At 36.6% G+C, this 23,716-nt stretch overlaps 1 protein-coding gene across 1 annotated transcript in view; it reads left to right on the top strand.

Annotated features, from left to right (window-relative positions):
* The first annotated feature begins 473 nt into the window (after positions 1-473).
* Positions 474-23,716, top strand: part of ADGRV1 (adhesion G protein-coupled receptor V1) — a 265,854-nt gene continuing 242,611 nt past the window's right edge. Inside the window, exons 1-15 of the mRNA XM_070743048.1 lie at positions 474-650; positions 930-1,079; positions 2,781-2,876; positions 3,430-3,534; positions 4,323-4,436; positions 4,637-5,202; positions 9,223-9,493; positions 10,412-10,741; positions 11,266-11,442; positions 11,976-12,199; positions 16,611-16,737; positions 16,830-17,015; positions 18,857-19,037; positions 20,220-20,383; positions 23,144-23,267. Coding sequence (XP_070599149.1) covers positions 474-650; positions 930-1,079; positions 2,781-2,876; positions 3,430-3,534; positions 4,323-4,436; positions 4,637-5,202; positions 9,223-9,493; positions 10,412-10,741; positions 11,266-11,442; positions 11,976-12,199; positions 16,611-16,737; positions 16,830-17,015; positions 18,857-19,037; positions 20,220-20,383; positions 23,144-23,267 — 2,992 coding nt within the window. The remainder of the gene's footprint in view (positions 651-929; positions 1,080-2,780; positions 2,877-3,429; positions 3,535-4,322; positions 4,437-4,636; positions 5,203-9,222; positions 9,494-10,411; positions 10,742-11,265; positions 11,443-11,975; positions 12,200-16,610; positions 16,738-16,829; positions 17,016-18,856; positions 19,038-20,219; positions 20,384-23,143; positions 23,268-23,716) is intronic.

Genomic DNA, 23,716 nt, shown 5'->3' with positions numbered 1-23,716 from the left:
GTGATTTCACCGAAACGTCGCATAGACACTCAAAATATTACACGGGGCAAAACCCGAACTCAGAACAATCTACATACATATACCCGTGAAAATCTACGAATATATATATATATATGTGTGTGTGTGTGTGTGTGTGTGTGTGTGTGTATATATATATATATATATATATATATATATATATATATATATATATATATATGTTAAATGTTTTTAGCTGGAATTTTAAAATTAAGGGAGACTAGGATAGATCCATTTCGGCCTTATTAGGCCTCATCAGCTAGCCACACCCTTTCTTTACTGGGATTCGATCTGGGAAGCTTCTGCATTGTAAAGCAGAGAGCAAATATATATATATTTGACTAGACCACCCTTGAGAAAAAGGCATAAATGTTAAGCGAGAATGTAAGATTTAAGTTTAAAATTTGATCTTTTATCCTCCTCCCATTTCACTTTTACCTTCTTTTGTTTCAGGGATGCCCTCTGTCTGTTTACTAGTTACACTTTTATCACTAATCAGTTTGATTTGTGGAGAAACAGAAGTAAAGTTTACAGGACAAACAGAATTTCTAGTGAATGAAACAACTACAACAGTTATACGTCTTGTTATTGAAAGAATAGGAGACCCGGTGAATGTCACAGCAATTGTATCGGTAAGAAATGTTTCCAATTTAATACCAAATATTTACATGGTTTGTTTTCTGAAGTGGAATTTTTTACTTAGGGGCAAGCAGATTAACTTTTTTTGATAATATGCGAAAGCCAACTTTGATAACTTACTAGAATGAATGGCACAAATATATATAATACAAAGGAAATACTTTAGCCATAAGGATGTTTGTTTTAAGAGTGTCCTAAGATGCAAATGAGGCAGAAATAAGATATACAATATTTGTTTTTAATTTCTGGATTGTGTATGGTATGCATTGCAGATTCATGGTGAAAATACAGGTGACTTTTTTGACACATATGCAGCAGCATACATATCCCAGGCAGAAACAAATCGAACTGTTTTCATTTCTGTGTGTGATGATGATATTCCAGAGGCTGATGAAACTTTTATATTTTATTTGACATTACAGGTAAGCATACATACATACATAAATACATACATACAGATGTACAGACGTAAAGAAATAAATGGTATACACACACATATATACTGTATGTGTATGAATAAGTGCATTTGTTGATAGTTGTTCAACTTCCATCTGTATGCGGATTCATCATTGTCTCGAATGAGCCCAATCACTGTTGTATCATCAGCAAACTTCAGTAGTTTAACAGATGGATCGTTTGAGATGCAGTCATTAGTGTATAGAGAGAAGAGAAGTGGTGAGAGTACACAGCCTTGGGGGGGCACCTGTCCTAATTGTACATGTATCTGATGTGATTTTTCCTAGTTTCATCTGCTGCTTCCTGTCTGTTAGGAAGCTTGTGATCCACTTAAAAGTGTGTTCAGGTACCGCTAGCTGATTTAGTTTGGTTCAGAGAATGTCCGGTATGATGGCATTGAATGCTGAACTGAAGTCTACAAAGAGGACCCTAGCGTAGGTCATTGGGGATTCAAGATGTTAAAGGATGTAGTGTAAAGCCATATTAACAGCATCATCTGTTGATCTATTTGCTCGGTATGCAAATTGCAGGGGATCTAACAGTGGATCCGTGATGGTTTTCAAGTGGAACATCACTAGCCTTTCAAAAGTTTTCATAACTACAGATGTTAGAGCAACTGGTCTGTAGTCATTCAGTTCCTAATGGAGGGCTTCTTCGGCACCGGGATGATAGTCAAACGTTTGAAGCAGGAAGGAAAAGAAAAACATTTAAAATTTGACCTTCCTTAATTTCATACTGACCTATACAATTTTGTACCAACAATCTTGTTCAGTATCAGAATTGGATAGAAAAAGAAAATTGAACCCCTAATTGCTTTGCTCTTTCCTTTCCTTATATATTTATCAAAACCTGATATAGATTTATTTGTCTGAGATGACGAAATACATATGTCTATAATAACTTAAATCATAGGCAAGTTTACAATTTGATGTTATCTAAAATACATTATAAGATTTATTTTGACCACTAAGTTATTTTAAACATGAAAATTAGAGTACAGTATTTGATTCTCAATTCAGAAAACCCATTCAAAAATATTGGGGACTTATTTATTATTTTTTATTACATTTGTTTGCTGCCTATCTCACAATGAGGTGATTTTCACTCTATTTTGTTATTCTGATCTCTAGCATAAGGAGATTCAGATCACTGCATATAGATCACTAGTTGGTATGAGGTAATTACTTAATGAACTTCATTAATATATAATAAGGCATTCACTTTTTTCCTTTAAATTGATCAATGAACTTGATAATTGTTTTAAATATACAGTAATCAGTGTGGTCTCTATATTTTTAGTCACAGCTGCAAAATGATTTATTTCAGTAGTGTTTCACACAAAACCTGCTCAGGTTCTTGAGGGAGAAAAGGAATGCCTATTTCTCATCTAGCATCTTATTGCTATGGTATCATTAACTATGATTAATGATTGTCAAAGTTTGAATCAAACACTTTTTTGTTTAACCAGACAGAGTCTATATGATCTGAGTTCCCTGAAAAGTGTTTTTGCAGTATTCCCTTTATTTGAGTACTTTCACTGGAATGTGTCTCAAACATTTGTTTGCTCTGTAAACACAGACATTAGTGACTAGAAGAATGTTTTCTCCTGTTGTATAGATAGTTTTGCTTATCTTTATTTTCTGTTTTGTCTGCCATGTTTGGTTTAGAAGCCGCTCCAAGGAGTAAAGCTTGGATTGCCTAGAGCTGTAACTGTAACAATTTTATCAAATGACAATGCTTTTGGAATTATTTCTTTTGATATGGTAGGTTTTCAATTACTGCATATGTTTACTTAAATTAGAATGATAAGAAAATCTCTGGCACAGAAAATGTTCTTGCTTATTATTTTAATGTATATCGTTTTCAAATAAAAAAAATCATACTTAAGTTTATAAATAGAACGTATAAATAAAATGTTTTAAGCTGCCCAGAGTCATTTATGTGTGACTCTGTAAATTTCTTCTTTCTTTCTTTCTTTCTTTCTTTCTTTCTTTCTTTCTCTCTCTCTCTCTCTCTCTCTCTCTCTCTCTCTCTCTCTCTCTCTCAATCTATCGATCTATCTATCCTAGAATACTAATTATTTGTAGCACGTTTTAGTGGGTGAAAAAAACAATCATTAACAATATTGAAATATTTGATATATTTGATTATCACAATTAATTTGTTGTTGAAAAACAGTATCTTAATTTATCGCTGGGAAGATGTACATATGTAAAATAACCTTTTGTGTATTTGGTTCTCTAAATATTTCATTGTTGCCTGATTTTTTTTCTCTCCCCTTCCCCCCCAATCTTTAATCTCATCTCTGAATTTTAGCCTGCCTTAATTACATTGACTGAGCCCAGAGGTGAGAATGAATCTGTGCCTTTTACTTTAGTTAGAGAGAAGGGAACATATGGGTCTGTCACTGTGTTCTATGAGGTAAGCATGCTGAAATAGGTTTAGCTTAAAAACATTACTTTGAATAAACAAAAAAGTTTGAATCATTGTAGAAATGGAATCTAATAACTCCTATTAAGTGAGTAGGTATTTGGGAGAAAAATCCTTCTTGGCTGTAGGCATGATACACTTCAGAATCGTAAGAATTTTTAGGCAAATGCTATAAAAATATGTCACAAATTAGCTTTATTCCACAAAAGCATAAATAACTACTTTTTGATAGATCTTCATCAAATTTATATGAACCTTTTGAAAAAAAATCTCTACCTCATAAACCCCTTAAAAAGGACATATAATAATTAAAACTCTTCCTTCTTGTATTTTGAGTTTATATGTTGTTTGGTATGAGTGCCTCAGTGTAATATCCGATTAAAACTGCCTGCATGTATTAAATCAATCTCCCAATTCTTAATGCATTAGAAGACTCTTCATTCTTTTTGTTCTATTCATGTGTTCTACAGCAACAGTTGAAAGTGTACAAAACTACCCTGTGGATAAATATGGATATTTTAAACTACTGTACCTCCACTTCGACGAACTGTTTCCTAATCTTTTTGAATAACTGTTATTGATGCAGTCTTCATATTCCCTTCAGAAAAGATTGTCCAGGCATTTTGGAGACCATGTTTTCTGAACATTTTAATTGTAGAAGTTAACAATATTTATTTTATTTATTTATTAGATTTGTATGCCGCCCCTCTCCGTAGATGTATTTTTAATTGATAGAACAACTCAGTACTTCTATTAAACATCTTCAGCTTTCTTCATAGATACAAGGTGGCCCAAATACTCCTGAAGAAGATTTAAGCCCAGTAAAGGGAAATATAACTTTTACACCTGGCACAGCTGTCTTGATTTATAACTTATTTGTTCTTGATGACCAGGTAAGATATATGTCAATTATATTTACCATTTTGATCAATTAATAACTTTAAAAGATCAAAGATTAGAAAGATTAAAAGGTAAAAGGTAAAAGAAAAATTAGTAGTGGAGTTAGAGATTCCTTTGAAAGGCAGTTAGTTTGCTTGCAAAGAAGTTACAGACTTTCAGGGTTTATCTTACTTGTATATCTTACTTGTTCTAGGTATCTGAAAATGATGAAATATATGTTATATATTTGAGAAGTGTGGAAGGGGGAGCTGAAATTAATTCATCAAGAAATTCTGTTGAGATTATTATTAAAGCAAATGACAGTCCAGTGCGATTTACTCAAAGTATTTATATGGTACATGAAGAAGATGATATAATAGAAATTACAGTAACTCGAGGAAAAGATGATGGTGGAAATAGAATTGGACCAGATGAAAATCAAGTTTCCATATGCTACATCATTGTAACAGGGAACTCTACACTACATGCACAGCTTAACTTAGATTTTCTAGATCTACAGCCAAATACAACTATTGTTTTCCCACCTCTGGTGCATGAATCTTATATTAAATTTAGAATCCTTGATGATGCCATACCAGAAATTGCTGAGACATTTCATATCATGTTGCTTAATGACACTTTGCAAGGAGATGCCATTTTGAAAAATCCATCAATTGTCCAAATTACCATTAAACCCAATGATAAACCATATGGAGTACTATCCATCAATAGCATCTTGTTTACTCAGACAGTTATTATCAATGAAGATCAAATGCTGAGGTATTGTATTACTTTCTCATTATTTGTTTATTTATTTATTGGATTCAAATATAACTTTTACACCTGGCACAGCTGTCTTGACTTATGGCGCCCCTCTCCGAGGACTCAGTAGCTTACAACATATAAAAGAAACAATATACAATATAAATCTCCAAAATCCAATTAATTTAACTAATTACTCTAAAACCCTAGAAACATTAAAAAATTACTAATTCCCATTCAACAACAGACATACATTACATTCGTTGGCCAGGGAGATAGTCTAGTGACCTCAAGCCTGGCATCGTAGATGAGTCTTCAGACTCTCAAGGAAGGAGAGGAGGGGGGGCAGTATGAATCTCTGGGGGAAGCTGGTGCTAGAGGGCTGGATCCTCCACAGAGAAGGCTCTTCCTCTAGGCTCTGCCAAGCGACATTGTCTAGTTGACAGGACCTGGAGAAGGCCAACCCTGTGTAGGACTTAACCAGTTCCTGGGATTCATACGGCAGGAGGCGGTCCTGCAAATAATCTGGTCTGATGCCACGTAGGGTTTTATAGGTCATAACCAACATTTTGAATTGCGTCCAGAAACCAACTGGCAGCCAATGCAGTCTGTGGAGTGCTGGAGAAACACAGGCATGCCTAGGAAGGCCCATGACTGCTCGCACAGCTGCATTTTGCATGATTTGTAGTTTCCAAACACTCTTCAAAGGCAGCCCGATGTAGAGAGCATTGAAGTAGTTGAACTTTGAGGTGATAAGGGCATGAGTGTCTCTGGGTAGAGACTCCTTGTTCAAATAGGGCCGCAACTAGTGCACCAGGCGAACCTAGGCAAACAAAATAATTTATCAATATATCAAATTATATTGATAATATCAGAATATATAATTTTAGTTTATAATTTAGCTAACTTTCTTATATGCTTTAATTAAATAATTGACATTACTTAAATATCGGTTGGGTTTTTTCAGGATTTTCTAGTATTTCTTTTACATATTTGTAAAAAACATTCATGAAAATGAATGACCATACTCACAGAAACACAAAAATGTGTCATAAAAATACAAAAATGGGTAAATTAACCATTTTTAAAATTCCAGACTTTAATAATTGAGAAACAATATTGATGTCAGTGGCATTATAATAAAAAGGCTTTTTACAAATAATAATTATATATAGGTTTTATGAAGAGAACCTTTCCAGAACACTTTAAAACATAGTGAACACGGGATAAATTGATATTTCCTCTGTTCAAAGCTGTTTAGGACTTGAAGATAAAACACAGTACTTAAAAACAGATATTTATTTTATTTTATTTATTTATTTATTTTGTCCAATACACAATGAGGGTTTTAGTGGGTATATATCTATATACACATAGTAAAATACATGATGAAGGTTATAGAGGAGATACTCATAGTAAAATATATCTAAGAAATAATAGAAAAGAAGATATAGTAATAGAACATATCAATGAAAGAACAGGAGATATAGGAATAGAAGAAATGTATAGGAGATATAGGAGAGCAATAGGATGGGACGGAAGGCACTCTAGTGCACTAGTACTCGCCCATTACTGACCTCTTTAGGCTAAGAAATAAAACAGTTAGGGGTGTTGGGAGGGAGGAAATCAAGGTAGCTACTGAAACCATATTATCTCAAGTAATCAAGATAGCAACTGAATCATGTGACCCAGATCTGCTCCTTTTTAACATTTGACACTTCCCACTGCAGTACAGTTTTATCAAAGTATGTTTAATGAGATTCCATTTAATATATTAGCTTCAAGAGAAAGTACACTTTCAATTCAGCATATAAACCAGAAGTTTATCAAAGCATATCTGAATAGGCATGTCTGTGTCAGTTGATGATGACACAACATGGAGATGACTAAATATGCATCACAATGCTACAAAGTTATATATTTGTGTGCAATGTTAGGATACAAGTACAAAAGTCATGCAGTCCCAATTCATATTTAATTATTCCTGGATCACTAACTTTTTTATTGAATAGCTCTGCATATCAGAAATAGACATGTGAAAAGCTAGACATTTTTAGGCTCAAATCCACAGAATGAATGAGAGGATTTTAAAGATTAATATTCAGTTGAAACCAGAACTTCTCCACCTAGGACTGATAGATAAACAGAAAAAAGCCATGGAACATTTTTTATATATGATAACTGCAATAAGTTGTAAAGATTTGGCAATGTCTACAACAGAGAAAGGTTTGGTGAAGACAACAAGGTGTTCTGGATGGCAGAATTGACTTGTTTGATCAGAGAAAACACTATCTACATTTATAGGTGACTGGAAATCCCTTCATTAAAAATGAACTTTATGGTTTTATGGTTAGACAAGGTACATTATGGAAAGAAGAGTTGATATAGAAAAGTTAAGATAGAATTGATAGATCAAAAGCCACTTTTTCTTTCCTGCTTTATTTAATTTTATTAGTTCTTACTATTGACAAACTTCTCAATAGCAATTTGATTTCAGACAAAAATCCTGTAATATGCAACTCTTACACTGCAAAAATATATAGACCACTCAACTTGATCAGGGTAAAGCAATAAATGCAATCTACATAGACTTTTGTAAAGTTTTTGATTCAGTAGTACATAACAAACTACTTCTGAAACTAAAATCCTATGGCATCTCTGGACCACCAAATGACTGGATAACAGTGTTTCTGTCTAACAGACAACAAAGTGGTCAAAATAGAAAATGCCATATCTAATCCTGCTCCACAGTGTTCCTCAAGGCAGTCTTTTAGGACCAATACCCTTCATACTCTACATAAATGATCTTTGTGATCATATTATAAGCAACTGTGTTCTCATTTCTGATAATATTAAATTATTTAATATACCGACAATGCTGCTATCCTTCAAAAGGACCTTCACTATGTAGCAGAATGGTCAAACAACTGGCAACTCCAGTTAGCTCCACCAATAAATGGTCTCTATTACACATTGGCAAAAAGAATCAGTATACTAAATATAAACTTGGAGGAAGCGAACTTATAGATGACCACTCACAATGACCTAAGTGCCACAGTAACAACATTGACAAAAAAGCACTAAGAGTTGTTTATCTGATCCTACATAGCTTCTTTGGCAATATTGTACTGCTAACCAGAGCATTCAAAACATTTGTTAGACCAATTCTGGAATATAGCTCACCTGTCTGGAACCCACATTGCATATCAGACATTAGTACAATCTAGAGAGTCCAGAAATATTTCACAAGAGTCCTTCACTCCTCCACTCACAATAAAATACCTTATTTCACCAGACTTGAAATACTGGAATTAGACAATTTACAACTATGTCGCCTCCAAACTGATCTAAATGTAGTTCATAAAATCATATACCAAAATGTCTTTCCTGTTAATGACTACTTCACTTTCAACTGCAGCAATACACAAGCATGTAATAAATTCAAATTAAATGTAAACCGCTCTAAACTCGACTGCAGAAAATACAACTTAAGCAATAGAGTGATCAATGCCTGGAATGCACTACCTAACTCTGGTTTCTTTCCCAAGCCCCAAAAACTTTAACCTTAGATTCTCTACAGTTGACCTCTCCCCATTTCTAAGAGGGGTGTGTAAGGGGTGTGCATAAGCGCACCATTGTGCCTACTGTCCCTGTCTTACTCTCCTATAGTCCTTCTTTTTATCATTACTTTTTACTTATGTTTATACAAACTACTACTATATATGTTTGACAAATAAATAAAATAAATAAAAGTAAATAAATAAATTGTGTGTCTGTGTGCATTCATAAAAACAGCTTCAGTGTTGTAAATGGAAAGTAATGAAACTGAGCAGTTCTTTGTAAGAGGCTTTGGAAAATACAGAAGTGTGAAAACAGCATCTACCTGAGACTCTGCCTTCATGTTCTAACATGTTCCAAAGCATCTCTTTCAAATAAAACCTGAAGCATTTCAGAGAATGGAGTCAGTATTGCAATTGGTACCAAACTATGTTCCACATACGTTATTACTCTGTAATTAATTTTTTGTGCATCATGTAGGTATGAAGGCATCACTGTTGTAAGGAATGGTGGAACACATGAAAATATTTCAGTTTCCTGGATTATAACTCGCAATAGCAGTGATCCTTCACCTGTGACAACAGATCTTGCTCCAGACTCAGGGGTGTTACATTTTGCTCAAGGGCAGTTATTGGCATCTCTCCATCTGAATATCATTGATGATGATGTCCCTGAAGAAGCAGAGCCATATTTGTTTCAAATTTTAGATCATACAATACAAGGAGGAGCAGAAGTGAGTAACCCAGCCGAGGTAAGTATGCATTTATTCTTCCAAAAATCTGCAAGCACTGAGATGGTGTTTGTGCAAAAATAATGGCATAGAAAATAATGCTAAGATGTACCCAGGAATAGCTATCTTATTTTTAATCTATAAAATGATATTTACTGGAATAATATTGCAAGGATTATAAATTGTGTGCTTTTCTTGTACTAGATCAATTTTGATCTTGAGAAGGAAATGCTTTCTACCTATGTTTGGAAACTTATCAAAATAAATAATGACAATAGAGTAGAGTGAAATAGATGCTAAATATTGATGTAAATTGCACAGGAATGCTTAATGCTAAGGTGGATAATAGCTATTTCTCAATATCTGCAAATGTTTGCCTGCTTGCTAAAATGTTCTTGCTTTTAATAACAGGTTTTAAGTGGTTTCTTACTCTTAGATAATTTCTTAAAACCTTTGGTTTGTGAGCACAATATTTAAAGAGTGTAGTGATAAAATTATATCCTTATGGTTTATATTTAAAACCCTTCTTGGTTGTATGGCCACTTATGTTGAATTGCTATTAGTAGCCCAGTTCTAGCCAGATGTTGGAATATGGGAAAGCTCTGGATTTATATCAATGTCTCTCATGCACCTCCATATTAAATTATGAATTAATGACAATCAGAATAGCAAATATTGAATTCTTTGATCAGAGGTCTTCAAACTTGGCAACTTTAAGACTTGTGGGCTTCAGCTCCCAGAGTTCTCTAGTCAGCATAGCTAAATGGAGAATTCTCAGAGTTGAAGTCCACAAGTCTTAAAGTGACCATGTTTGGGGACCCCTGTCTTAGACTATATCATAAGATACCTAAATTAGAATCATATAAATGATGAGAAAATATAATTGGGATTGAATTAGAAATTTGCTTTTAACAAGAATTTTGTTTGTTCTTCTTGTAGCTTTTGTTCTACATTCAGGACAGTGATGATGTTTATGGTGTAATTCAGTTCTGTCCTTTGGAGAATCAGAGGATAGAAAGCAGCCCAGATGGACGCTTTTTGTCCCTTAGCTTTGCAAGGCGAAAGGGAACTGTGGGAGATGTGAAGCTTTTTTATATTCCCATGTATATTCCTTCTGGACCTGTGGATCCTGAACGGGCTAAAGAAGGTATTTTAAACACTTCTAGAAGAAGTATCCTCTACTTTCCAGAAGGAAAACCTAATGACACCATTAAAGTACCAATAAGAAATGATGCATTTCTTCAAAATGGAGCCCATTTCTTAATACAGGTATATAAATTATATGCATAAAAGTCTCAAATAATTTGTGATGCATAATATTATGTCATAACTGTTCAATGAGATGTATCAGCAGTGCCATGATTTGCCATTCAAGAAATCTGTATGTTCTTAATATGCAAGCAATTACTATTTTTTAAAAACTTACCATATGAGAAAGAAGTAATGAATTGTGTTTCCCAACATACTAGTTTGCTGAAAATCCTGAAAAATTTCCGTAGCACTTACGGTATGTTTTGATAAAACTCTTCAATTGACGAGTGGTTGTATTTTTTTTTCTGTAAAAGGGAAAAATGATGTGAATTCAGAGCAAGTAAATGTGAAGAACCTTGTCTTATAATTAAGATAAGGCTTGATTTTTTTGGATTACAGTTTTTTAAATGTATGGAATAGTCATGGAAAAAAATAAATCTTCAGTCTATTAAGTACTGTAATACTAATAAGTAACAGCTAAAATATGTTCTTTTGCATGTCTATTAATAACAGAAAAATTTTAAACCTTTTTCTTATTTTAGTTGGAAAAAGTTGAATTACTGAATATTATTCCTCGAATTCCTTCTATAAGTCCTCGATTAGGTGAAATTAAAAATGTATCCTTAAGAATTGCTCCTGATATAGCGAATGGAGAAATTGGCTTTATTAGCAACCTTCCAATAATTTTACCTGAGCCAGAAGATTCTCTTTTTGCAGTAGTAAGTTAATCTTTCTATGCTTTATAAATTAAGCATAGTATTTAGAAAAAATAGTATATACCTTAATACAGGAAAGTTTTGTAATATGTATCTGAAATATTTCTAATGTAATCATAGTCCTGAAATAGATTATTATTTTAGCCTGTCTGAATCATAGTTTTAAACTGAAGTTTAGAATTCATTCGTTGTTGGTTATGAAAAACCTTGTGAGCATTTAAAATTGTGAGGTTTGTAGATGCAATAAAAATTGTACTTTCTCACTTCAGCTAATATCAAGTACCACTTAACTTTGTCTCATAATTTTATGGTGATGATCAAGCTAACAGTATTTAAAAGGCTACTTTATCAATGATTTTTATTTTTTATTATGCACAAAAAGTTGCAGGATAAGTAAACAAACAAAGGACAAATATGTATATATGTCCTCAGATTAGGAAATACTTTATACAATTTTAGATTGCTTACAGTTTGGATAATCAAGTTTTGCACACATCCAAGATGTACAGAATTATAAATTTGTGTTTTTGTTCTAGAGCTCCATTCCTTTGCATCGAGATGGGACAGATGGACAAGCCACTGTATTCTGGAGTCTAACACCTACAGGCCTCAATTCAAAAGCTGTGACTATTGATGACATATGGCCATTTTCTGGTTCAGTTTTGTTTTTATCTGGACAAAGTAACACAGCAATCAACATTACTATTCAATCTGATGACATACCTGAAATGAATGAGACCCTAACATTATCATTAGACAGGTACTCTTTGATAATTTAAAAAGCACAAATTAACATCATGTTTTCTCCTGATCCAATAATATAAAAGACTTATATAAGACTTCAACTTAATATAAAATATGGCATGTATTTAAACTGTAATTTTAGGCATGCTTATCTTGCATTCAGTCCAGAAAGCACAATGGGATTCATTTGTCTTAAAATCTGCTAATTAAAGCAAGCAAGGCTAGAAATAAAGAGGGACAGGATGCTATTTTCAAAACACTGTACAGATGTTCTTAATTTCAAAGGCTTAAAAACATAGCAAAATTTTGTAACCAGGTAAGAGCTGGTGAAAATATTTTGGGTTTAAAAGATGATGCTGATATAAAAATATGCTTTAATTCCTACAGTAGCTCATTTTTTTCACTTAATAATTTTGCACACATTTTCATTGTTTGAGATCTATCCTTGAATGTTGCTGCTGAGCTAATGAATGCATGCTTGTTTTTAGAACAGTGGTTTTTAACCTTGGTAACTTTAAGAATTCTGGAAGTTAGTCCACACATCTTAAAAGTTGTCAAAATTGAAAACAGTTAAAATTGAAAACCACTATTCTACAGATAAATTTATTGCTACACTCTTTAAAGTGATAAACCCAACTTAAACCAAAACCATTATAACATCTCTCACTGGGGTGTGATCCAATTGGAATTAAAAATAAACAAATCACCTTTGCTAATAAGACTGTAGAGCAAAACAATCTTTTTGCCATTCATTTTCACCTTAAACCTCTTCAAAGGCTCAGTCTGCTTTAAAAAATAAAAAAGTATTCATATCTTCAAAATTCACAAAGGAACTTAGAAATTTCCATGCCCTTGAGAAAAACATGCTAGGTAGGGAGGATATGTACTAAAATAAAGCTTGATGTTCTGTCTTCTGCTGCTCTATAAGGCAGATTCTGAAATATTGCTTATAAAAAATACCTCTGCCCTAGTAGTGGGTTTCAAATTTTGTTTTACTTCTGGTTCTATTGGCATGGCTTGGTGGGCGTGGTGTGACTTGGTGGATGTGGCTTGGTGGGCATGGTGAGGGAAGGATACTGTAAAATCTACATTCCTTCCCCACTCCAAGGAAGATTACTGCAAAATCCCTATTTTTTCTGATTAGCTAGGACTTGTGAGGCAGAGAATAGATGGTGGTGGGGCCAGTCAGAGGTCGTATTTATCAGTTCTTCAAACTACTCAAAATTTCCCCTACTGGGTTTCCAGAACTGGTCAGAATCTGCTGAAGCCCACCTATCCTTTCCAAAGACAGAAAATTTTAGCAATGAGTTATTTGCTGTTTTTACATTTCTTCAGAGTAAATTTAAGCATTGTATCTGATTTTCTTTTACTTCATACTTAAACATATATAGTTTAATAATTTATAGATATATACATTAATTTAATATTACCTGATTATTTTATTATACTTTAAGAACTGTATTTTATCATTTAGCTAACCTTGTAGGAACATACAGTTTTATTTATGACTCAGTAAGTTTACACTGGTCTTTGACTGAAATAAAAATTGTTGTTCTTTTCTGTTACTTTATGTCTATTTTGTTTATAAAGTCCATCATCCGATTTGAAATTGTTTAGTTGAAATGATAACAAAGCAAAGTTTCAGTCAATTTTCTTCTCAGTTATGTTTGATTGTGGGATAATCTTGAAAATGTATTTATTTTATTATATGCTATATTACGTAAAAACTTACTGTTACAGTGTAGTATCATCAGAATAAAGATAATTATTGGGTTACTAAAGTTATAGCAGAAATTAAATTGATAGACACTGTTAACCAAAGATACATGTCGTTAAGCTTTTAGCTCAAGTATAGTATAGCTTTTAGCTTGATATCATACAGCATAAGTTAATTTCATAAGAGCTAAGTATGATGTAAATTATCTATTGCTTTACTTTTACCTAGACTCTATAATCTAGATTTCCAAGATTATATTCATTGTATGTAGTTGTCCCATTTATCTTTATGTTCTTGCTTTTGTATTGTGAATGTGTCATTATGTCATCTACATAGATGATACATTCTATATTTCTAAAATGCTCCCTCGTCATCCTCTCCCCCAGATGAATCCTTAATTTTTTGTGTTTTCTCAACTGTTGTATTTATAAAGGTAGATAGGATTAAAAGTTTTATTTCATTGCAGATTTTTTAAGGAAAAAAATAATTCTTTGTGCAGTTCTAACTTTTTTGTTTTTAGATTAAATTCTTATAAGCTTGGAAAATGTTTTTCCCATTTGTATCATTCTTATTATTAATTAGCACATCCACCCATCAGTACAAACTTAGACAAAAGCAAACTCTATCCTTCATTATCTTACACAATGAGTAGGACTGTTTAGTAGATTGACAGGTGCTGGAGGCAATACACTTTACTGACAAAACATACTTTTTTAGTCTGGTCCAAAGCATTGAGTACTTATAAGTAGTCCTGAATAAAAATGGACTCAACTGCTGGGGTTCTGTGCCTGAACACTGTACTAGGGCAGCCAGCAACTAACTCTGTGTGCAGTGCTGTAATGAAGGGCTTAAAGAGTCCTTGACATCCCAATTGGTCACAGGGTCATCTGAATTACAAGTGCAAATTCCTGAACCTCTTGCTAGCATTGCTGGAACAAGGATTCCCATAAATAAACAGGAGGTCTCTGAAAAGTGCTGTATTATAATCTTTCATTTGATTTCCACCATCTAAAGAACTCTCATACAAAGAACTTGGCCAACAGTGGTTTTATTTCTGTCCCCCATTTCTTTCTCTCTGCATTGACAGGGTAGAGACAGAAAGGTTTGTCGTGTACTTTGGGTAAGTGCCGCAAGCTGTGTCTTTGTTTTCAGTGAACTAGCTTTTTTGTTTCGGAAGTGGTTGGTCTGGACAGGAATCTCCTTTGGTTTTTCTTTCTGCCTTGCAAGCCCTCTCAGGGAAAGCATGCTATTTAGTGCCCCTTGTCTTGGTGGATTGAAAACATTTTTGGGGGAAGGAGGGGGAATTCCAACAACAAGAAAAACAAAAATGGTTATGAATGCATGGCTTGATGTTTGAAGGTAGTCCAGTACAGTAGATGGCTTTAAAAAACTGTATCCCAAAATCTCTTTTCACTGAGCTGTAAGAACTGAGTATGTAAAAAGGATTATTTACAGAAGCCTTTAATCAAATTATACATTTTCATTGCAGCATTTGAATCGTGCTCAGCACAATTCAATGGCTGCTGTTTATTTAGAAGCAAAATGGCTGCATACAGTATGACTTGTCCTTAGACAAAAGCATACAGGTTGCAAACTTAGCAAAAGAGTCTGCACACAATAGTACAACAGGCTTTTAAATTAGACTACCGTTACATGTAGGTTGTACTTTTTTATATAATCTGGCACATAATTAAGAACCTGAAGTAATATTTAACAAGATTTAAATTAAATACTTGTACACAGAAGTCCTGGCAGTGAAACAATTAAACTCAATTCAATTTGCCAGATCTGGCTTTACTGATCTGGAAGCGTCAGTGATTAAATAAATTTTCCCTGTCTGACGTGTCCACAGATTAAGAACAAGTCAAGATGGCAGCTGTAATTGTGTGCCTAAAGCTTCACCTATTTTTTAATGTGTGGTACATATGAATTCTGTTTTGCTGTGTAATGTGCGATCTGTTTTCTAAAATCCCAAAAAACCATCAAAGGGTGTTTTTGTGTATATGTGTAATTGAATACTGAGAAATATTTCATTTGATTACTGTCAGAATTGGCAGACTGTCTTCTAACAAATTACACTGTCAGTGTAAAAGAGATTCCCCCCCCCCTTAGGCAATGTTAGCATCCCTTTCGTAAAGCAACAGTTTTATCTATTTACTGAATGAAGCCAGTTTGGGACAAGCATATTTTGAGAGAGACATGAGAGGGGAAAAAATCTCAGTTGGAGGTGGTGAAGTATAGAACCCCCAATGCTTTATAATTACAGTGACCATATAATAATCCTTCACTTTAGAATGTTCTTCCTTAGATTTATTTATTTTTCAATAACTCAATTTTGTCCTTATCTTTGGACATGCACTATACAAAAGGTACCATATAATGCAGTATTTCACATTCGTGAACTGAATTTTTAAAATTAAATTTAAACATACTATTGATTTTAGATATCTTTTAATTAGAATACAATTTTTGGGTTTGCTGTTGAATTTTCCTTTGTAAAGCATATATATTTTATATTTATATACTATAATATAATATAATGTAATATAATATGCAAGCAGTATGTTCCCTCCCATATTTGGGTGTATAAGGTGACTTTATTTTCCCCAAAAAATATATGGTCACTATATTTCTACTTTACCATAAGGCTTTGGTCTATTTAATTGCAAACAATCTGCATATTCCAGATGCATTCAATTTTTTTCTTCAGTGTGAATGTGGAAAATCAAATACTGAAATCTGGATATATTAGTCGCAAATTGATCATTCCAGAAAATGATGACCCTGGAGGAGTGTTTGAGTTTGCTTCATCTTCCAGGGGTCCCTATAGGATAAAGGTAAATATTAATATTTGAATTTGAAGAGAGCCATATCCTATATCAATATCTTTTGCAGTCAACTTAAATATATATATATATATATTTTACAGGAAGGAGATTCTGTTGAACTCCAGATTGTCCGTTCCAGAGGAGCACTTATGGAGCAATTTCTACTCTACACTATAGAGCCAAGAGACAGCAATGAGTTCTATGGAAATACGGGAGTCCTGGAGTTTAAACCTGGGGAAAGAGAAATTAAAATTACTTTGCTAACAAGGATAGATGATATTCCAGAGGTAAAAAGAGGAGGGGAAAATTATTGACATTTCTTTTAGATTAATAGTAACCAATACAGTTTAATGGATCCTTTTGGGTTTCAGAGAGAGCTTGGGATTGATGCTGAGCTGGGGGGTGATCCATGGCTTAACTGAGACCTTCACCAGTGCCTGAATTAAGGGTTGTCCATGGTCTTTGATTGTTCTTTGTGGCCTCTCTGTGTCCATAAATCCCAGAACATTTTCTCATCGTTATGACTCTTAAGTTTGATTCCAGCTAGGCATATCCCTCGGAGATGATTAAGACATGTTCTTAACTAAGAAGGTTTGAATCTATTGGACTTGAGCAATTTTAAACGTTACACAGGTGGTCCTCACTTAGTAATCACAATTGGACTAGCAAATTCTTTGCTAAATGACATAGCTGCTTATTGAAACATTATGTCAATATAAAGAGCTTATAATCCCCTTGGTTGTTAAGAGAGTCACTCAGTTGTGAGCATGATTTTAAAATTAACTTCTATCCTCTCTATTAACTCTACTTGTCTTAAGCCAATTTGCCACACATACAAATAGCAGTCAAGTGACCGCAGGATGCTGCAATGATTGTAAATGCAATTTCTAGTTGGTTTTGGTAGAGGAAAGAAATCTAGTCTAGTCAGATCCTAGATTTCTGTGTCAGAGGTATCCTGCAGGACTCAATTCTTCCTCCACTCTATATGAAACTGCTGGACAATATCATCTGTTGATACAGAGTCAGTGATGATATTCGGTTATATATCTCTACCCTAGACTAAACAGGTTTTGCTGTCAGGTTTCCCCCCCCAGTGTTTGGGAATTATGACCTACCAATGGAGTTAAGTAGGAATTTCCAATCCCAACATCTTGAAAGTTATTTTCTATGCCTGAAGATAAATGTAATGTTTACTGATTTTAAACCTGAGTGCATTTATAAGTCCATTCACCTTTGTTCTGCTACTATTCCTTCAATTAAATGTTCATGGACTTGCAGCCAGAAAATACCAGTAGGAATTCACCAGGCTAGAAACCAGGAGACTTGTGAGTTCATCCTTCCTTGGGCATGAAAGCCAGTGACCTTGGACCAAGTCTCTCATAGCCCAACCTACCCCACAGGATTATTGTGACAAAATAGGAGGAGAAAGAAGTATTAGGCATGTTTGCCACCTTAAGTTATTTATACAAATAATAAAGGCAAGATTTAAATAAAAATTTAATCTATGATAACATAAGTATTGCATAGAATTTTATTTTGTCAACATTCTGTATGGAATTAAAATCAGCATTCTCCTTTAAAACAGAATGTCCTTTAAATTAAAATAAAATTTTACATAGGCATGAAATGGCAAAAAAAAAACACCTGTGCTGTATATTTGCAGCTTAGTATAAGTAAAATGCTGAATAGGATATTATGCATATGTAGAAGCACATAGAGCATAGACAGATTTTGTCCATTTAATTGAAAATTCAAGACACTTAAAGTCAAATGTGTACTACTAGTAGTATCTAGATTATACAGTATACCAAAACAGGATGTATCTTACTAATTGATCCATCACAGTATTTTTCCAACGTTCAGCATTATTATGGAGGATGCTTTATCTCTTCCAAAATGTTTCACTGATATCACTGAAATTGCACTGGGATTCTACTATAGCAGAAAAGAAGAGTGAATAAATCATTAACCATTTTGAACTGGATAGAAAAATATGTGAATTCTGCTGCCTTTTAAAGAAAAATAACAGTAAAAGTTCACGTTAATCTGTAGCACTCATTCAAATATCTATTCATTACTATGTTGCTAGTTCTGTCCCTATTGTTCTGATTTAGTTTCCCTGTTCTAGTTAGATGAATTTTATTCAGTGCTCCTCAGTAGCCATGGTGATCTGCCAAGTAAGCTGGGAAATGCTACAAGAGTCAACATCACAATTCTAAAGAACAATGATCCACATGGAATTATTCAGTTTGTTGACAATATGATGACAGTAACAATAAATGAAAGTAAAGGGGAAGATTTCTATGCTGGTAATTCTCATTGTTTTTTTTCATATAAAAATATTTTCATAAAAGAAAGTACATCAGTATACTTTTAATAAGTAAACAAAACTTAACCTTTCTGCAATTTATTTGCCAAAGTTCATTGTTTCTGTCCTCTACCTGAGACACAAATATTACAACAGTCATTGTGGCACAGCTTTAATTATCATAATTAACTACACTTTATAGATTTAATATTTGCCACAGGAGTACAGATATTTGGAATCAGTCACGGGAAGAGTTGATTTGGATTGCTGTTTCTCCAACTAGACCTTGGCATTCCTAATCAGCACATACTATTTTACTATTTTTACATACTATATTATGCTATGGGTTTTTTTCTTTCTGCATTATGTACAATATAAATCCAATCACTGTTGTACTGGTAATACCTAGATTTATGCTTTGCATACTGTGAACTCAATCATGTAGATAACAAATTATAGTCACAGCATTTAAACTATTAAACTTCTTATTCAGTTCTATAACGCTGACATCCAAAGTACAGTGGTACCTCTACCTAAGAACGCCTCTACTTATGAACTTTTCTAGATAAAAACCGGGTGTTCAATATTTTTTTTACCTCTTCTCAAGAACCATTTTCTACTTACAAACCTGAGCCTCCGAATCTGTAACCAGAAAAGGCAGGGAGAAGCCTCTGTGGGGCCTCTCTAGCAATCTCCTGCGAGGAAACAGAGCTGGAAAAGGCGGGGAGAAGCCTCTGTGGGGCCTCTCTAGGAATCTCCTGGGAGGAAACAGGGCCAGAAAAGGTGGGGAGAAGCATCCTTGGGGCCTCTCTAGGAATTTCCTGGGAGCAAACAGGGCCTCCACCCTCCCTGTGGTTTCCCCAATTGCATGCATTATTTGCTTTTACATTGATTCCTATGGGAAAAATTGCTCCTTCTTACAAACTTTTCGACTTAAGAACCTGGTCATGGAACGAATTAAGTTCGTAAGTAGAGGTACCACTGTACTTTGTAATGTTAATTTTGTAGACAAGAATAGTAATTTGGACATTTGTTCATCATTTCTAATGTAACTTTACCTATGTGGTATGTGATTGTTATAACATTAACAATAAAACTTCATTTATATTAGTTTTATATTAAGTTTTTCTTACCGGTCTTGGATGTTATCTGACAAAGATATTTGTATGCTTGTGTTTCAAAGCTGTTTTTAAAATAATAAGAAACCAAGGAACCTTTGGGAGTGTGAGTGTATCCTGGGCAACGGACTCAATTTCTACAAAAGATATTTTTCCAGATCGAGGAACACTTTTTTTTGGAAATGAGGAAATTTCAAAGGATATCACCATTTATTCAGTCCCTGATGAGGTAATCATTTTTACAGTAATTGCTATTTGTAGAAGAGGGGCAAATACACTTATAACACAGGAAGATGATGATTATAATTCCAAGAGAAATAACAATAAAGGGATAATTTCTATAGTGCCTTGTGAAAGGACAAAAAAGGTATACAGTGATCCCCCGCTCGTTGCGAGGGTTCCGTTCCAGGACCCCCCGCAACAAGCGGGTTTTCGCGAAGTAGCGCTGCGGAAGTAAAAACACCATCTGCGCATGCGCAGATGGTGTTTTTACTTCCCAGCAGCGAGGAGCCGAAGATTGGGGTTTCCCCGCCGCCCACGCGAACTCCTCGCTGCTGCCGCGCCCGCCGCTCGCCCGCCCTGAAAGGGAAACCCCCCCAGGCCGGCTCCGATCCCCCCAGGCCGGCTCCGATCCCCCAGGCCGGCTCCCATCGTTTTAAAACAGGCGCGCCGCTTCTCCGCTGACTCCTGGCGAACTTCCCCGCTTTAGGAGTCAGCGGAGAAGCGGCGTGCCTGTTTTAAAACGATCGGAGCCGGCCTGGGAGGGCTTTCCAGCAACCCACGAGCCCCCAACCCGGGCTCGTGGGTTGCTGGAAAGCCCCCCCAGGCCGGCTCCGATCCCCCAGGCCGTGTCTCCTTCTCCCTCCTCCTCCTCTTCTTCCCCGCTCTTCCATCCTTCGCCGCCGAGGTCGCCAGGAAGGGAGAAGAAGAGTCAATGAACGGCGCCAGCCGCCGCCTCGCCCAACGCAAAGCGCGAGAGCCCAGACCCGGAGGCAACCCGCTCGCTGTCTGCGGCGCTTCAAGTTTCTCCTCCCGGAGGCGCGCTCGGCGCTCGCTGCAGCGGGGGAAGACCCAGGGAAGGTTCCTTCGTCCGCTGCCCACGGAAAGGGGAAACCCGGATCTTCGGCTGCAGAGAGCGCTGAGCGCGCCTCCGGGAGGAGAAACTCGAAGCGCCGCGGACAGCGAGCGGGTTGCCTCCGGGTCTGGGCTCTCGCGCTTTGCGTTGGGCGAGGCGGCGGCTGGCGCCGTTCATTGATTCTTCTTCTCCCTTCCTGGCCCTCGCTGTCCGCGGCGCTTCGAGTTTCTCCTCCCGGAGGCGCGCTCAACGCTCGCTGCAGCCGAAGATCCGGGTTTCCCCTTTACGTGGGCAGCGGATGAAGGCACCTTCCCTGGGTCTTCCCTTGCTGCAGCGAGCGCCGAGCGCGCCTCCGGGAGGAGAAACTCGAAGCGGGTAAGTTTGACAGCATGAACAGCTGCGAGATCTGGAGGCCGATTTTACGTTTTCTCCTCCGGGACTCCAACCTTGGCAACTTTAACACTTGTGGACTTCAACTCCCAGAATTCCTCAGCTAGCAAAGCATGTAAGGAAACCTTGGGAGTTGAAGTCCACAAGTCTTAAAAGTTTCCAAGGTTGCAGACTCCTGTTGGGGAAGAGCAGAGATTGGCAGCCATCAATCTGCGGGGGAGGACGAAGCTTCTGGCTTGCAGTCAAGCGAGAGTGAACGTCGCCTCGCCTCCCTCCCAGCTTCCCGAATAACACGTGTTGCCCGGAGGCAACCCGCTCGCTGTCCGCGGCGCTTCGAGTTTCTCCTCCCGGAGGCGCGCTCGGCGCTCGCTGCAGCAGGGGAAGACCCAGGGAAGGTTCCTTCGTCCGCTGCCCACGGAAAGGGGAAACCCGGATGTTCGGCTGCAGCGAGCGCCGAGCGCGCCTCCGGGAGGAGAAACTCGAAGCGCCGCAGACAGCGAGCGCCAGGAAGGGAGAAGAAGAGTCAATGAACGGCGCCAGCCGCCGCCTCGCCCAATGCAAAGCGCGAGAGCCCAGACCCGGAGGCAACCCGCTCGCTGTCCGCGGCGCTTCGAGTTTCTCCTCCCGGAGGCGCGCTCGGCGCTCACTGCAGCCGAAGATCCGGGTTTCCCCTTTCCGTGGGCAGCGGACAAAGGCACCTTCCCTGGGTCTTCCCCCGCTGCAGCGAGCGCCGAGCGCGCCTCCGGGAGGAGAAACTCGAAGCGCCGCAGACAGCGAGTGGGTTGCCTCCGGGTCTGGGCTCTTGCGCTTTGCGTTGGGCGAGGCGGCGGCTGGCGCCATTCATTGACTCTTCTTCTCCCTTCCTGGCGACCTCGGCGGCGAAGGATGGAAGAGCGGGGAAGAAGAGGAGGAGGAGGGAGAAGGAGACACGGCCTGGGGGATCGGAGCCGGCCTGGGGGGGCTTTCCAGCAACCCACGAGCCCAGGTTGGGGGCTCGTGGGTTGCTGGAAAACCCCCCCAGGCCGGCTCCGATCGTTTTAAAACAGGCGCGCCGCTTCTCCGCTGACTCCTGGCGAACTTCCCCGCTTTAGGAGTCAGGAGAAGACCCAGGGAAGCCGCCCAGCAGCTGATTTGCCCGGCGCCATCTACGCATGCGTGCCCATAGAAAAAAGGGCACGCATGCGCAGATGGTGTTTTGACTTCCGGGTTCAAAAATCGCAAATTACCCTGTTCGCAATGGTCGCGGACGCAATAACCGGGGGATCACTGTACTTGCATTTTTGAATGAGAATTTGGTTGACACATTCCTTTTAACTGATTAGCTGAAAACACTGAAATGGAATATAAACAATGTATGCTTTGTGATCAGATTAAAATTATATCTGATAGCTATATAAAATGTTTTATCAATCATAAGTTTTACATTTCATTACTATTTTTATGCAAGTAGTCAATTAACGATTGGCATCTTGGGGTTAATTTAATACTATTAATACATAAATGTTGTGGATTTTCCCCCCCAAGATACCTGAAGAAATGGAAGTATTCATAATTAGTCTTTTCAATGCTACAGGCGGTGCTAGCCTAGGAAATATAACCACAGCAACATTGCAGATCACCAAAAATGATTGTCCCATTTACTTTGCAGGTTAGTGCCATTCTACTAGCTTATGTTTAAATGCAAAAAATAGTAATGTTATAGGAAGCTGTGGAGCCAAGACTGAATATTTAGAACTGTATGAGTTATGCTGAACATTATGTTCCACAGATCTATGATTAGGAACATTAACCGTAGTTTATTTAACAAGTCCTTAGTAAAATAATTAAAGCCTGTTTTTTTTAAAAAATATTTTATTTGTTTGTTTTTTTCAAATATAACATAAAAAAGAAAAGACATACACAGAAACATACACATACAGTACAACATTTGGGAAATGAAAGTTTCCCCACTTTTTAGGTGTTCGATCAGAGAATTTTACTTCTTTCACATACAGTAGTATTAATTTTTCAATTCTTTTATTCAACATGTTGCTTTGCGTGAATTTTTATTTATTTCTTTGTTGCTCTTTTCTTTAACCAATCATAAAATTTTGCCCA

The sequence above is a fragment of the Erythrolamprus reginae genome, chromosome 2 (genome assembly GCF_031021105.1).
Source record: "Erythrolamprus reginae isolate rEryReg1 chromosome 2, rEryReg1.hap1, whole genome shotgun sequence".
Taxonomy (NCBI): Eukaryota; Metazoa; Chordata; class Lepidosauria; order Squamata; family Dipsadidae; genus Erythrolamprus; species Erythrolamprus reginae.
Note: the sequence above shows the minus strand (reverse complement) of the source record. Positions and strands in the feature narration are given on the sequence as shown.